At 37.7% G+C, this 16461-nt stretch overlaps 1 protein-coding gene across 4 annotated transcripts in view; it reads left to right on the forward strand.

Moving 5' to 3' along the window:
- LOC149140384 (Transducin/WD40 repeat-like superfamily protein) overlaps positions 1 to 16461 on the forward strand; it is a 264051-nt gene that overhangs the window by 93396 nt on the left and 154194 nt on the right. For all 4 annotated transcript variants that reach the window (XR_016264991.1, XM_089450078.1, XM_089450077.1 and 1 more), the window contains exon 11: positions 11989 to 12078. Coding sequence is in view for 3 of the 4 variants with exons in the window: in XM_089450078.1 (XP_089306204.1) it covers positions 11989 to 12078 (90 nt within the window). In the remaining variant the exon portion in view is untranslated. The remainder of the gene's footprint in view (positions 1 to 11988; positions 12079 to 16461) is intronic.

Consider the following 16461-nt stretch of genomic DNA (forward strand, 5'->3'; position numbering starts at 1 on the left):
TGAGGAGTGGACAACCTCTATAAATAGAGCTTTGTCCCTCCTCTTTAGGCTAACTTGACTATCCTCTAGGTCAACATGATAGTTACACTAAAATTCATCTTTTATCCATCGTTTTGCTGCTTGGAGACTTTGTTGATGCTAGGAGAGGATTTGACTATGCTTGGAGGTGTTCCCATGACCTTGTATGATGTCATACATGATGTAACATGCCCTTAAAGGGTTTTATCATAATTACATTTTGACTTTCTCTCTCGAAGCACTTCAAAATGTGCTTGACCTATTTTCAATGAGCAAGAAACTCATTGACAAATAATACAAAAATAATTTCTCTTTTTCTTGAATAAATACAAATATCAAAGTTACATTTATGAAGACCTAGCCTAGTTACATTTCCTTCAACATCACGTACCTGTTTGACCCTGCCAAGATAATGAACTACACTTTCAGCTTTTGTCATCCTGATGTTCTTCAATTGTTCTTTGAGTACCATCTTTTTGCTCTCATTAGTACTTTGATAGAGAGTGGTTAGAGCTGTCCACATTTGATACGCCTATGTGTTTCCTCTCACTTGAGGAAACACATGATCCTTTAGACTGTCCATCAAAATCCTTTTTGCATTTGCATTATTTTTTGTGAATTCAACAAGTTGATCTACAACAGTAGGAGGTACAACCACTTGCCGCACAATGTACCAAACTGCTGCCTCCTCAAACATTGTCTGAATTCTATCCTTCCAAACGGCATAGTTGGATATCCGATCCAGTCTGTTCTCTATCCTTAAGAACATGGCCATGATTGCTGTCCAAAATTTACAAAACCAAGAAAATGGAGAAATGAACTTTCTAGGACACTTTGCTGTCCCAAAATATCAGTTTGCTGTCCAAAAATTCAGTTTGTTGTCCAAACCATTGTTTGCTGTCCCAAACTACTGTCTTCTGTTCACACTGCAATTTTCAGCGTGTAGCTCTGATACTATGTAAAAATTTGATGACTAAAAAGTTTTCTGCAATCCCAACCCGGTTTTAGTTTCACCTTATCACTCCCATTCAGCTGAATGCCTTTTCCCATAAAAATACATTCAACATATATAATTCTGGAAATGAAATTTTCACATTAAAACACATGGGATTGTCAACACATGCTGAAAATAAATATGGACATAAAGAGACCAGCAACAAGCATAAATATCAGTGTTGATAATATCGACGATATATCGCCAAATATCGGAAATATCGCGATATTTTCGGCGAGCGAAAATATCGCGTGATTTCTGAAATATCGGCGATATTTTCGAAAATATCGCGCGACGATATAAAATATCGCCGGGCGTGTTTTTCCGCGGCTACAAAAAATGAAAATTGGTTTTTTTTCTTCATTTCTGTTTCTGAGTGTTGGAGAAGAAAGGGAAAGAGTTTTGTGGTGCTTGTCAAGGAGGGTTTGAAGATCAAACAATGGTTATCACCACCAATTAAGATTTTTTTGTGGATCAAAGATTGAAGAATAGTGAGACAAACTTCATTTCTTCCATTAGCAGGTATGTTCTTAAAAACCCCTATGTTAATGATTTTTTCATAGATTTAGGGTTATGCTTGCTTGCCTCTTTGGCCTACCAACATTTTGTTTCTTTGTTTTTTTCCATTTGCTATGATTTTCGTGCCCATGAACCAATGCAAGGGTTTTCTCCATATTTGGACAACAAGCTTCATTTTTTTTTCCCTCTTATTGCCATTTTTCATTCACATTGCAAAATGCAAATAATGTAGTAATTTTTTTTGAATGAGGTTGTTATTACTTATTATTTTTTCATTTTGTGTTGGGGGGTTTAATGCCAATTTTTTGTTTTTTTTTGTGCCCTAGGTTTGAATTAGTTCATTACAAATGTCAAATATGCCAAAAGCCTTGGACCCATTTTGGGAGTATGGGGACGCTGTTGGTGGGGAAAATCAGGCATATATATCATGCAACTTGTGTGGGACCAAGATGTCAGGAAGGATTACACGATTGAAATACCATCTGACTAAACTCTCTGCATATGATGCAGATGTGATGCCTTGTATGGTTTCTAGTGCAGAGGTTATACAAAAAGTTCGTGAAGCAATTGCTGAACAAGACAGAAAGAAAGCTGCTAGGGAGAGGCCAATGGTCTCAAATAGATAGCTGCTAGTTTTATTTGTTTTGCAACTTTTGCTACATATAAGTTTATAACTCATGATGATGAAATACTTTTAAAGTTTTATATATGTGATGTTGTTTTGTTTGAGTCCTTGATTGGACAATTATCACTATCAGGGATCAGCAGGATATGTGACATTGTGATGTTATTTTGTTTGAGTCCTTGATTGGACAATTATCAATTTATCACTATCAGGGATCAACAGGATATGTGATGTTATTTTGTTTGAGTCCTTGATTGGACAATTATCAGGGATCAGCGGGATTTGGTATCGCCTTTGAAGTTTGATGTATCATTTCTATTTGACATCATATATCAATGCCTTCTTCATATTTATGTGCCAATGTGTTTAGTTCATGTTTTTATTGCTTTAGATGTTTAGAAATCTGAAAAAAATGAATATATTATGCATTTTTTATGCTTGCCGATATTTGCCGATATTTTCGCCGATATTGCTGATAAGATATTTTCTGGACCCTCGCCGATACCGATATTATCAACACTGATAAAAATACACATAGATTTTTGGTCAACTTAGACCCAGGCAAAACCCCTTCAATCTTCTTCGGGGAAAACTTGTTAGAAAGCTCTTCAAATTTATTTATCTTTCAAGTCTAGGAAAAATGCATTTGCAGACAAAACAAAACAGCTAAATACAACTTATATCTTCAACCCAAAACTCCTTGAAAACCATGCCCACTTTGCCTCGAGTTCCATGCCCACGTGAAGTTGAAAATATGTACTGTACGTATACGAACTGTATGGATTTCCGTACCGTTGTATAGACTGTACGTATTTTTCATTTGTTTTCTTAAAAAACTTCTCTCGAACAGCATGGAACTCACAAAATTAAACGCGGTTCGTACTGTACCATTTTCTATCTTCTATGCCTTGATTTCCATGCCCAGCTTTGCCCAAAAATCACTCCTACAACTCGCTGCAACAAATTTCTCCTTCAAAACTTTTCTCCAGCTCTTAGCCTCCTTTTTCCAATCTGTTTATGAAGAATGAATGCAGTCTCTCTTTTCTTTTCCCCCTTTTGCTTCCCTAAATAACTTTTGGGCAACCCTAAGATCTAATGAATCAGATTCATTTAGATCAAGGGATGAGAATAAATGTGCATTTAATTCTTACTTTCTATTTTGTAACTTACCGATTAAATAAAGCACCCGCATTGTACTTTATGTCTAAAGTCACTTTTCACTTTATAATTTAACATTGACTTTACCACTTATAAAGTCACTTTCACTTTATAAGTTACACTTAGGAAAATAATTATTTTGGGCCCTTTTCCATAGGTAGAGGCTAACCCATGGGAAACCACTTGTCCAAGGTACATTAAAAATCAACAAGCATGTCAAAACATGTGGGTTGGGCTTAAACAAATACATGCAAACTTGTAAACTGGGTTAAGGGTGCATGTTATTAAATTTCTACATGGTATCACAGAAAGGTTGAGGCTTCGGATTTGAAATTTCAGTCTGTTGATAAAGAGGGAAGCAAGCATTACATTGTGTTACAGTAAACCAAAACCTTGCCAGAAATCCAAAGACTTCAGTAGTTCAAAGGGAGGAAGGTTCTAGCTCACAGATTTGCACCATATTGTTGGTTGTGGGGTCATGGCTGTTGGGTTGAAAGTAGAGGACAGATTGGCATGGGTTGAAAACTTTGGCCCATGGAAGGAGAGAATTATGCTTTTACTAGAGGAAGTTGAAGTGTGGGATGTTGTTGAAGCAGCTGTACAAGCACCCACTGATCCAGCTTAGTTGGTGGAGTTTAACAAGAAGAATGTGAAGGCAAAGAGGATCCTTCTAGATGCCATCAAGGACCATTTATTCCCTCATGTTTCATGGATGAGATATGCCTATTAGATGTGGGATTCCTTGGTCTCTTTACACCAGAGTTCTAATGAGAATAGGGAGATGGTGTTGAGACAAAAGGTACGTGACACCAAGATGACCAAGACCGGCAATGTGACATCTTTCCTCACCGAAGTCTCATAGTTGAAGGATGAGTTAGCTGCCATTGGAGAGGCTATTCTAGAGGAGCAGTTGGTTAGGATTTCCTTAGATGGGTTCACCGAGAAATTGGATGGTTTTATCCATTGCTTGGTGGCCAGAGAGCACTTTTCTGGTTGGAGGAGGATGTGGGACGATTTAATCCCAGAGGAGATTAGGAGGAGTGGAAGGGGTGGCAGTAAGAGTGGTGGGGGAGGTGAAGAGGAGAATGTTGCTCTTGTGGCAAAGGGCAAGAAGGTCAAGAAGGGGTCTTCTAGTGGAGCAAAACAACATAAGGGGGAGCGGAAGGCTAAGGAGCAGGACATGAGCAAAGTGAAATGCTTTGTTTGTGGGAAGATGGGTCACTATGCTGTACAGTTTCCTAAGAAGAAGGGTAAGAAGAAACAAGGAGTTGCAGCTTCAGAAGATGTGGATGATTTTGTGACTATGTTTGATTCAGATTGTGCTTTGGTGGTGAGTGGTGACTCATGTCACATCTTCTCGTGCACAATTCATAGACAGTGAACCATCCTGCCATATGACCGGAGTTACAAAGCACTTTACAAGCCTTTTAGAGGATGATATTGACTTGGAGGTTGTGCTTGGAGACAACTTCAAAGTTAAAGCAACAGGAGTGCGGACAATTTCATTTCTATGGGAGTCATCACCTCCTCTGAAGGTGACAAATGTTCTTTATGTTCCAGGGTTGAAGAAGAGTTTGATATTAGTCTTTAGCTTGGAGGACAAGAGGTTTGAGTTATTGTTCCAAAAGGGACAAGTGTTGTTATATCCAAGAGGATCCAGTATCGAGCCTGCTTGTGTGATTAGAGCTCGCAGTGGGAGACTATACAGACTTATGTTTCAACCTCTTAGAGCTATGGTAGCGCAAACCAGTAGCAATGAGTTATGTGAGCTATGGCACAGGAGGATGGCCCACTTGCACCATGGAGCTTTTAAGATGTTGAGGGAGACGGTTACAAGTTTGCCTGACTTTAGCATAGAGCATCATCATGTGCACAGGGGGTGTGCTTTGGGAAAGTACACCAAGACACCTTTCCAGAGCAGTGACAACAAAGTTGCAGGTATCCTTGATTTGATTCATTCTGACGTATGTGGTCCTATGTCCCATGTTTCATTGAGTGGATATGAGTACTATGTGACCTTCATAGATGTTGAAGAATGCAACTAGGTTTGGTCTTCATACTTGTATGCGAGTTATAATGAAATGTATTTATCAAAATAAAGAAAAAAATTATTATTATTATTATGACTTATAAAAGCATGGGTTTCATGTTTGTGTCATCATGTTTTAGGTCAAGTCCCCATTGAGGACTTCTAGGTTTTATATTAAGTCATTATAGTCGTTGTCCATTTAATGAGACCCTTCTTGGGCTTTTGTATCATGTAAAAATAATTATTATTAAGTAAAATAAGTCATTTGTCACCTCCACACCAAATTGGCCCTTACCCGATCAAGTCAGTGTACATAAGGGTAATTCGAACTCTAGAAGAGGCTATAAATACAATGTAGTTCGATTCATTGTGTTGTGCTTGGTTTTATTTGTTGACATCTAAGGCTTAGTGTCTCTATGATGGAATCTAGGGTTTGCATTAAATCCTAGTAGAAGTCTAACATAAAATTATAAAAATTGTTAGATATATTATGGAATTGTACTTTGTTTGAATTGCTTCTAGGGTTTGCAATATATATTATAAGAAGAGTCTGTCATATCTCTGAAAGAAATATTAAGACCCTAGATATAATGAGATTGATATCTTGACTAAGTTACTGATGTGATCTAGGGTTTATAACCTAAGTAAGAAGTTGAGGTATTTGATGTCTAAAGTCTAATATTTCCATGATCTTGATATAGTGAAGTTCATGTATTTGGTTGTACTTGCTATCTAAGTTGTGTAGGTACATAATCTTCAAGATGTTGAAGATAATTGTAAGTAAAGTTGATTTGATTGATAAGCATGATGAAGGAAGTTATATGAATGATGATGATCAAGATGACTCTGAAAAGAAGGATTGAAGCCATGAAAGATTCTCCGATATCATAGGAAGTAGCTGATCTCCCTAAGTTAAGAGGGAGCTTGGATAACAGAAAGAGTTTATCTCCCAAGTTGAGAGGGAGGGCATATTATAGTCATGATGGATACCTTGAAGAAGAAAATTGGAGAACGTATATTGAGGTGCTACTGAAGGAAGGAAAGCAGGATCCGGTTGTAGAATATGTTGCTGCATGTGAAGTAGGAAATGAAGTTGAATGATTGAGGAATCTTTTGTCAAGATTTGTTTGGGAAGCCTCCAAGTCCTACCGTGATAAATTGTAAAGCAACATCAAGATGTTTGAAGATCCCGAAGGTTTGTGTTTACTTATGTGTAAGTTTGTTACTGATTGGGGCTGTGATTGTTTAGGTAAACCTCTCGAAGTTTTGGAAGCATGCTTGATGTTATCAATCTGTTTGATCGGGAGATATTTGTTATGTTAAGGCATTGTGTATGCCTGGGTGGACATTTAGCCGACTTGTGTGTTGCTGTCTAGTTCCCGAAGTAGGGAGGGTGGCGTTGGTCATAGAGCTCTGTCCTTGCATTACTCACCTAGTTCCCTGTGTTGATGATTAGCAAGTAAGCCTGATGGTACCTAGAGAGGCTATAAGCTTTAGTCCATCTTAGTCCCACCCGGATAGATTGCCCTGGTCAGGAATCTAGTCCATGGAACTGTGAGTGCCTAACCTCTTCGTCGTTCATGTGTTTTGAGACCTTCCATGTACTTGTGTATATATGTGTAATTATGAATACCTCCCTAGTTAAGGAGTGTTGAAGAATGTAACTAGGTTCGGCCTTCATACTTGTATTTGAGTGATAATGAAATGTATTTATCAAAAGAAAGAAAAAGAAATTATTATTATTATGACTTATTAAAGCATGGGTTTCATGCTTGGGTCATCGTGTTTTAGGTCAAGTCCCCATTGAGGACATCTAGGTTTTATATTAAGTCATTAGAGTCATTGTCCATTTAATGAGACCCCTCTTGGGATTTTGAATCATGTAAAAAGAATTATTATTGAGTAAAATAAGTCATTTGTCACCTCCACACCAGGTCGACCCTTACCTGATCAAGTCGGCCTACATAATGGTAATTCGATCATTTGGAGAAGAATAACTCACAAGTTCGATATACAAGCAGAAGAAGCAGAAGTGTATGAAATTGCAGGAGAAGGAGAAGGATTGCTAGATCGAAGTTTTCTAGGTCATCTCTCTCACACGTGTGAATTTACTGGGCTATTGCTGGAAGGTCGAAGAACTGCATCAGGGTCGAAGTTCTGCTGCTAGGTCTAAGTTCTACTGCTGGGGTGGTTGAAATTATGCTAGATCTAAGTGTTAGGTTGAAGTTGTTGTTAGAAGGTTATCATCTGTAGAAGAAAGTAAGGGCTGACTTGGTGATTGGAAGAAGTATGTGTTTAGGTCAAGGAGTCTTGGATAATCTCGTGAAACTATTAAAGGAGGAGTTGTTGACTGGGTATTCCCCTAAATAGAGGTTTTGCCCTGGGTATTCCCCTAAATAGGGTGTGTGAGAACTCAGGCCTCAATAATTTGCTTGATGAGCATATAAATTGGTTAGTTTTGGTGTTGTAATATCTATTACTCACTGAACAAAGACTTCAATTTATGGACAAGTTCAAGCCAAATCTGACTGGGTTAGCTCCGCTCTTTTTTTGTATAAATAATCCCGAGTTTTTGATGACTGTCTCTCTTAAAGTAATATAGGTAGAAGCATTGTGTTGTTCCAAGTACTTTAAGAAAGCCTAAACTGCATTAGTGTTACAGATTTTGACATTACATGCAATGTTGCGAACATCGCGATCATGATTAATTAAATTGGCCAGGGCAAAAATCGGAAAAATCGGGTAAAAATCAGGGAAAACTCGTCAAATACAAAAATATTCATTTTTTTAACATCTAAAGCATCTACAACATAAAATAAATGCACTGACATATAAATATGATAAAAGAACTAATATATAAGATGTGTAATATCATTTCTAGTGCTACATCACACATAACAGTGAATCATGTCCTAAATAGTAAGTCCTGAGGCCCAACTCAACTTCAAAATATCAATAATAAATATAATAATGTATCTCATATCATGAATCATAATGTCATATACAATGAAATGAACCAAATAACTAATACTACTGATTTCCTCTGCCCCTCTTGCGAGAAAAAACAATATCTTTCCCTTTAGATGTAGATGGCGGTGGAGTTGGCAATGGACTCTATTGTGCTCTAGAAGCTGAAGAACTAGGGTCTATAGGAGGTAGACCACGCCCTCTATTGGTGGCAGGGGTAGCTTGGGTAGGCGGTGTCACCTCCTCCTCCTCCTCCGCTACCTCCTGTTCTAACCAATCAATGACCGACTCCATGAGAGGCCTCTCAGCCTCAACCCTCCATGCAACAATGGTGTCAATCCCATCCAATGAGATGGCCTCCACATCAAGTGTCCTCTCAAGCTGCCTCCCATATAATCAAAGATTGTAGTAGATGTAGGCCATGTTATTAAGTCGCTGGGACTCCAACTTGTACAAGGGTCATAAATTAATAAACTATAAATAATAAAATAATATTATAAAAATATTATTTAATGAATTCAAAAAATTAATTGGAAATATGGAATATTTTAAGTTTTAACATGTTGCGCTTCTTGGTGTGTATTTTTTCAAATACACTCTAGTTGCACTCGCATCTTGAGGAGCTACATGTTTGGCTGAGCATTCGAATGGCAAGCCTTCGCAGATTGGGTACTCTGCCACCATAACTTCTCCACCATACATCTACAACAAATAAGATAAACATAAGAAAAAAATGAAATTTGAAAGTTGAAGCAAAGTATGAAGTTATGAACTTGAAGAGACAATGAAATTTGAAACAAACTAAAACATACCTGGCATTTTAGTCTTCCTATAAATCACAACCATGTTAAAGCTAAATGTGCCACCTGCCATCCTGTATATCTCCATTTCTTTGGAGATTTCTGCACGTTCTGCTGGAGATGGCACCATCCTCTGAACACAAGTGAAGAATCCATCCATGACCTCACATCGAATAAGAAACCACAAGGGTAAGCAAATGTGGGGTTCAGGTAGATCCTTGCAGCATGAATGGGACGATGGAGTGTGTTGTTCTATCGCTCATCAGTCACTTCCCATAGGAGGAGTTGTCTCTGAAACCCCTCATCCCCCTTATCATCATAGCAGGTATGAATGGATTCTTTGGGATCCATGGCCTCATACAAGTAGCCCATTGCAGGCTTGTCTCCATCAACTAATCGAAGAACCTTTACGAAAGGTTCAGTAATGCTGCACACCTCTTGCACTCTTGCCCAGAAGCTTTCCTTGTATGAAACGAATCTTCATATGGTCTCTCCCTCTGGTTTGCGGATAAATGCCAAAGCACGCCACTCATCTAAAAGAAACATTCTCTTCACATCCCACATAGAATTCAAGAGGGATTGAAGAGATATGAAACAAGTGGCAAACCGTTTAATGGCAGGGCACACCAACTCCTTGTTGTTGGTAAATTTTGTCATCAAATGAAGCACAGTTGCATGATTATATATAAATTTTGTAATGCTTTTTGATGAGTCAACAATATCCTTGACAAAAGGAATTTTTTCTATGTCCTCCAACATCAAATCAATGCAGTGTGCAGCACAAGGTGTTGAAAATAAGGTAGGATGCCTCTCCATAAGCATCTTGCAAACAACAACATAATTTGCAGCATTGTTCATTATGACTTGGACAACATGTTCTTGACCCACCTCCAAAATGCAGACATCCAACAAATCACATAATAACTGTGCATCTTTGATATGTGCAGATGCATCAATAGATTTCATAAACATTGTCCCCTTGGGACAATTAACCAAGAAGTTTATAAGGCTTCTACCCTTTTGATTGGTCCAACCATTTGACACCACAGTGCATCCTGTGTGTGCCCATGGTGCCCTAAACTCCTCCAATCTCTTGATGTAGTCATCCTTTTCATTTTGAAGAATGCGCCCTCTAAAATCACATAAGAAGGGACTTTTTACCCTGGGTCAGCAACTGCAATGGCATCAACCGCGGGCTGGGAAAATAGATTTTTCCTTGCAACACTGAAAGGAATATCACTCCAAAGAAGAAACTTGCCCAACAACTTGTCAGCTTCTTCTTTCTCCGTTTTTTAATAATTGAAGAGATAGATGGTTGTGAACTAGGTGTGGTTCTAGGAACAAAATATGATGAGGTAGCTACAAAGTTGGTTGTAGATACTAATGCTGAAGTAGAAACAATACCACTTTCATGTTCACCTCCCAATCCTGACACTCTTTTCCCAGTCCCTTCTAGTTGACTCTTCAGAGCTGCTTTGGACAATTTGGTTTGCTCTATTTCTTCCAATGATCTGAGGGCTCTTCGGATGATTTCTGGATTTGTATTTGTGCAAGGCCCTACCTCATGTCTAGGGATTTGTGCAAGGCGATACTTCAATCTATATAGCCCTCTTGTCATAAGATGCCCACATAACTTGCAAGTCAAGTTTGATCTGTCAAACTCCATCAGGTTTACCAAATTCCCACAATGGGTCCAATTTCCTTGGCATGTTTGTTACTTTGTTGAACCCTTGAGTTTTAATGTAAGATGAAGTTTGAAGTTTGAAGCTGAAGCTAGGGCACAAGAAGAATTGCAAGTTAAAAAAATAAAATTAAAATTTACATACAACACATTGAATTTTTGAAAGAAAAAACCTTAACTCAATGCAACAATAATGGAAAAAATACACATTCAAACCCAAGCAAAAATGTTGGAAAAAAACTAGGCCACAAGAAGAAATTAAACTTATAAATCTAACAATCAAGTTTTCGCATCTTTGACCAAAATAAACCCTCTGCACTATATGCAACAAAAATGAAAAAAATAGCACAATCAAATCCAATAAAAAATCATTGAAAACAAATGGGTGATAGAAACCCAAGGAAAAACAAGAAAAAAAGAAAAAAAAAGGGGCCAAATTTGATGCCCGTACCTGAAAACCACGCTTTGCGGAAGAAACTTGGTCCAAACTTGAATTTTTCTTGCTTGGGATGCTAAATGGCTTCACTTTTCTCCTTTCCTGCCCTTTTTGATGACTTCTCCTCCTCCTTAGCTCTCACTCTTGCCCTTTGTCTGAAAACATGACCAAAAAAACCTCAAAATCGCAGTTAAAAGTCGCTGTTTCCGCTGCCTGCGATTTTTACCGATTGGATCGCAATCACGACTTTTTTTGCAATTTTTTGAAAATAAAAAAATTGCCGAAAAAATCAGTGATTATATCGGCGCGGCGAAAAAATCGCGATGTTCACAACACTGATTACATGTATCATATCCAGCAGCAGTCGATATACTGTCCACTATTCTTGCAGAACATTATGTCCACTTAAGCAAAAAGAGATTGCATTCACACACTTTTTTGGATTTGACGAGAGCATAATTACCTCTGTTATGGGAGTAAAGGCACAGCAGATTTCCAAATTGTATACTGTACAAATGTAGCTACAGAGTTATGTTATCATGGGGCCCATTCTAGGATATGAATTGCAAAGGCAATCTCAGAAAGCATTTAGCCAAAATAATAAGTTGTTTATTTTCTTGTTCTGATAGCAAAATCTTCTTGTAAGTAGCTGTTCATGTGTTCAATGTTTCATTATCTTTATGTTCTAGAACACATTAAGCATTTATTTCTGATACGTGGCATGTTGGAAGTTTGAACCTACCTTGGCATGCATGTTGCAGGAAAACTACTGGGTTCTTTCAAGGGAAAATGTTCTGGAAGTATACGTTCTATAGCAGTGCATCCAGAGCTACCTGTGGTTGCCGCTTGTGGTATGTAGTAGTACTGTCCACTGTATGAATTTTTTTTCCAATGTAAGGCCAGTTTGCTTTACTGGATGTATTTGGATGAAGTGCAAAAAAAATCTATGAAAGCTATTTCAATAAGCTTGCACAAACTTCTTAAAATAGGGTTGAATATGCTTCGAAAGTGGGCAAGATTTAGCTTAGTTTATTTACATATATCATGGCTAGTCTTAATGGGAAGCTTAAGAGATAACTCTCTGGAGTTTCATTTTAAAGGTTTCTTTCCAAACCCTAGGTGAATAATCTCCTTATGATCTCAAGTAAAATTATGTGCTGAAATTTAATTTAAACAGAAACTTTCAGACCATAGAACTATCACACAATTGCTGGAAAAATAAATCAATAGAAGCAAAATCAATTTCCAAATACATAGCTAAATTTTTTTTCTGGCATTCAAATCAGTTTTTCCTTAAAAGGTTCCAAGCTTACAAGGGCTTCCCACACTGGGAATAATCACCCACTAAGAAAGAAAATCCTGAGCGAAAACTTGGATGTTGTGAAGTGAATCAAAGAACCAATAAACTGCCTGTACAATGTGGGACCTACTAAATCTGAATCTGGAGTAGTCGCCTTCCTCAGATTGGTGATCATATGTGTGGCCATAGGCTTGCAGTTCTCCATCTGAAATCCCTTTAGGAGCCCCATTGCATACTTCCCTTGTGAAAGAAAAATCTCTTCTGGTCTCTACTAAATCTCCAACCCCGGGAAGTACTGCATCAAATCGATGTCCTTCGTCTCGAACTCTGCTGCCAAATTTTCTTTGCACCTTAAAATAAGATTCTCTACACGCATGAGAAACAAATCATCTACATTCAACACCCAAAGAAGTAGATCTCTCCCAACAAATATGTAGTACAACTTAGGATTTGCTTCAATTTTGATGAAGCTGATACTCAACAAATATCCATCAATCATGGAACACCATGCTTTGGGTATCTGCTTGAGTCCATACAAGGATTTCTTAAGTCTGCACACGTGAGACTCCTTTCCATGTACCTCAAAGCCTTGAGGTTGCTCTATGTACACCTCTTCCTCCATGCCATGATTGAGACAATAGACATCACAACTCTGATAGAAGTGTACCTGGCGACTGGAATAACGTGTCTTCATAATCCGCTTTGTCTTTCTGGGAGAGCCTTTTCACCACATACTTTGACCTGAACTTCTCAATGTTGCCATCTGCAACATGCTTGAACCTGAAGAGCAACACGGAACTCACCACTGATTTCCCCTACAATTTGGACACAATGTCCCATACATCAAGGCCTTCTTCTTGGGCTGTGACACTGATTCCTCACTCTTTCTCTTAGATTTACTGGAACCCTTCCATTTGCCTGCACTTGTTTAATTGATTAGGGCTAGGTTGTTGTCACCTCTGTTGATTTTTTTTACAAGATGTATAGTAGATACTAGATACAATTTTCTGCCAAGTAATTACTTCCGAATGATTTTCAATTAGTATTTAATGCCTCTGCTAACATTGACTAATTACATGTAAGAAAATCTCAACAGTAAATGCAGCGGAAACAATAAAGATCACAAAAAGACAGCCATGCACAATAGAGATAATTATTTTACCTTGGGAAACCCAACCTGCGGAGAAAACCCAACAACATTTCTTTAGGAGAAATGATCTTTAGCAAGGTTTACAAATCATCAATTTGTCTAGAAATACGTGCTAATAATCCAAGTCAAATACTAGTCAAACCTGGTCAAACTCATGCTAGTCAACCGTGCTCAATCCAGTTGGAAATCATTTCTGAACCCTGTGGTCAAACTCTGTGGTCAACTAATTGTATGAATTTCTGTCAAACTTGGTACAACTCATGGTCAAATTTATAGTCAATGTCTCGGTCAAATGCAGTGCAATTTTGGTCAAACAGCAATCAAACTCTGTGATCAACTGTGGCCCCGCAGTCAATAGTCTTGTTCAATGCGCAATCAAGCTCGATCAGCTTGGTCCAAAGCAGAAATCAACTTGTTGGTAAAAAAATCTCCCTTCTTTTGACATGTGCGTCTTTCCGAGAGAGATAAGAGTGATAGGGAAAACTTGGTTTTTGTCGGTGTTGAAATGAGGCATCACAATTATTATTTATACAAGTCGAATGGGGGTAAAATAATCCAAGGGACACAATGACACATAGCTTCACTATCCTGGGCTGACTTGTCACTCCAAAAATAAATTTTATCATAATTCATCTAGGCCAACTTGGAGACCATTAGCCATATGGGAATACCTCCCCATGCTACATGAAAATCAACACTCCCTCTTAGCAAGGGAGGTATTCTCCTTAGCCACAAACAAATTTCCCCTTAGCTGAAATTTCCCCTCCACTAGAAAAGTTTATGAACTTTGAATTGAACAAAGTTCCTTCCACAATTTAATTACTCCAAAAGACTTGGAATATCAAGATATCCATGAGGATACCATTATTATATATTAAATATGAATAAGAATGATAATGATTGAATACAATGAGAATGAGAAGAAAGTTCTGGGCATCTGAATCCTAGATTTGAAGCAGATATAAATCTATGGTGACACTTATGAATAGTCCGAAAGTTTATAGTCCAAATTCATAGGAAGACAAGTCGGAGTTCTGAGGCACATAATCTGAATTTTGAGCACAAAATTTCATGTACAAGTCTACACCAAGAAGAGCAAAGTATGCATGACAGATCTGAACCCATCTTCTGTGGTAATATCCAAACCCTCTATGGTCCTATGGCATACAAATTTCTATCTGAAGCATACAAATCCTATGACACTTCTCTAAGGAACATAATACAATTTGTAGCACTCCATAGTCAAGACTTAGAAGGGCTCCTGAAGAAAGAAGTACAAACTATAATCTCCGAGAAGGCCAAAGCTTGTTATCTGAAGGTACATTAAATCTATTTCTCTGGCACCCTGAATAAAGTACTATACAATTTCTGTGATATATATCGCCTTGAATTGAAGACATTACTCCATAGATCCTAAGTTTACTCTCTCTGTCCAAGTCTTGTGATCTCTGAATTCTAAAGCTAATTTCTAGGCCTAGTCCTAGAAGGACAATACAAGTTCATCACTAGAAGCCAAGATTCTGTTAAGCAATGAAGCTCCTTTCTATGAGATTCTTCATGAGAGCCTGTGGGACATTATTTCTTGTGGAGGACAAATATATAACAAGAAGAAACCAAAATTGAAGAACGAGACTCTGTAAAGAACTAAATACCTGAAGCATTAGTATATGAAGCAGTGAGTATATCTCTTCGAAAGATGGACTGCGAAAGTATGGGAAGTCCGTGGCATAAGCATCCTTCTCATATATAAAAGAAAGACGAATTCCATCAATATAGCCGACTTGAAGTCTGGAAGAAGTGATTAAAACAAAGTTGCAAATGACAGATCTGAAGAACTTTACTCAGTAGACAGAAGTTTGAGATATGTATAAAGGTCACCTTGCTGCAGTATATGGCTTGTGAAAGAAACCAAAAACTGTGTACATCATCTAGAGACCGAGACTTTGTGAACTATGAAAGGAACATAATGGATCATCTTTAAGGCATGAAGATATACAAAGACAACATCCTCCTGAGACCTTCATGGCAACATACGTGAGTTTATTATAAGAACTTGTCTCCAAATAAATACCATAAGGCAATTCTCTTGAAGATTGAAACCCTCAGGGATTCATCTCCTTGGTTCAAGAATGATTGACATCGATGAAGTCGACCTATCTGAGACGACAAGACATTGTCGGCAGAAAAAAGGAATATGACATCTTGAAGATTAAATTCATCTCTATGGGAATCATATGAAGACCTGATTGCAGAAACAGAGGTATATGGAGAGAATTAAATGAGAAGATCAAATGTCTCTTTGAAGCAACTCCCAGTAATCATGGAGATTAGGTAAAGTTAATGAGAGGTATGTATAAATCATGTTCATTTGCAATCAATGATAAGTAGTGATGCTATGATAATGAGCTAATGGAAATTCGTAATGCATCATAGAAAGGGTTTGTGTAGACATATCATTAACATTTGAAGTCTTTGCATATGAGAACAAGGAATGAAATGAATTCTATATAGAAAGCATACTATTGATAATTCTAGGGTTTTCAATTTGTAAGTTGAAAGGTCTTGAAGATTTTTGGCATTTAGGGTTTGTGAACCTTAGCATAGTTTAATCAAGAAGAACCATAGGTGCAAAACCCTATCTAATAACATCCACTGTTAGAGGTAGATCTGGTATTTAATCTGAGAACAAGGTTGGTGAACAGGTCCTAGATTAAAAGGGAGCTAATCCTTCTCAAAAGATAAGTAATTTATATCTCCTTGTTTATTATCTTTCTATCTAAAGCT

The sequence above is a fragment of the Pinus tabuliformis genome, chromosome X, assembly GCF_031772625.1.
Source record: "Pinus tabuliformis cultivar Carrire ecotype Pingquan chromosome X, CPIR1, whole genome shotgun sequence".
Taxonomy (NCBI): Eukaryota; Viridiplantae; Streptophyta; class Pinopsida; order Pinales; family Pinaceae; genus Pinus; species Pinus tabuliformis.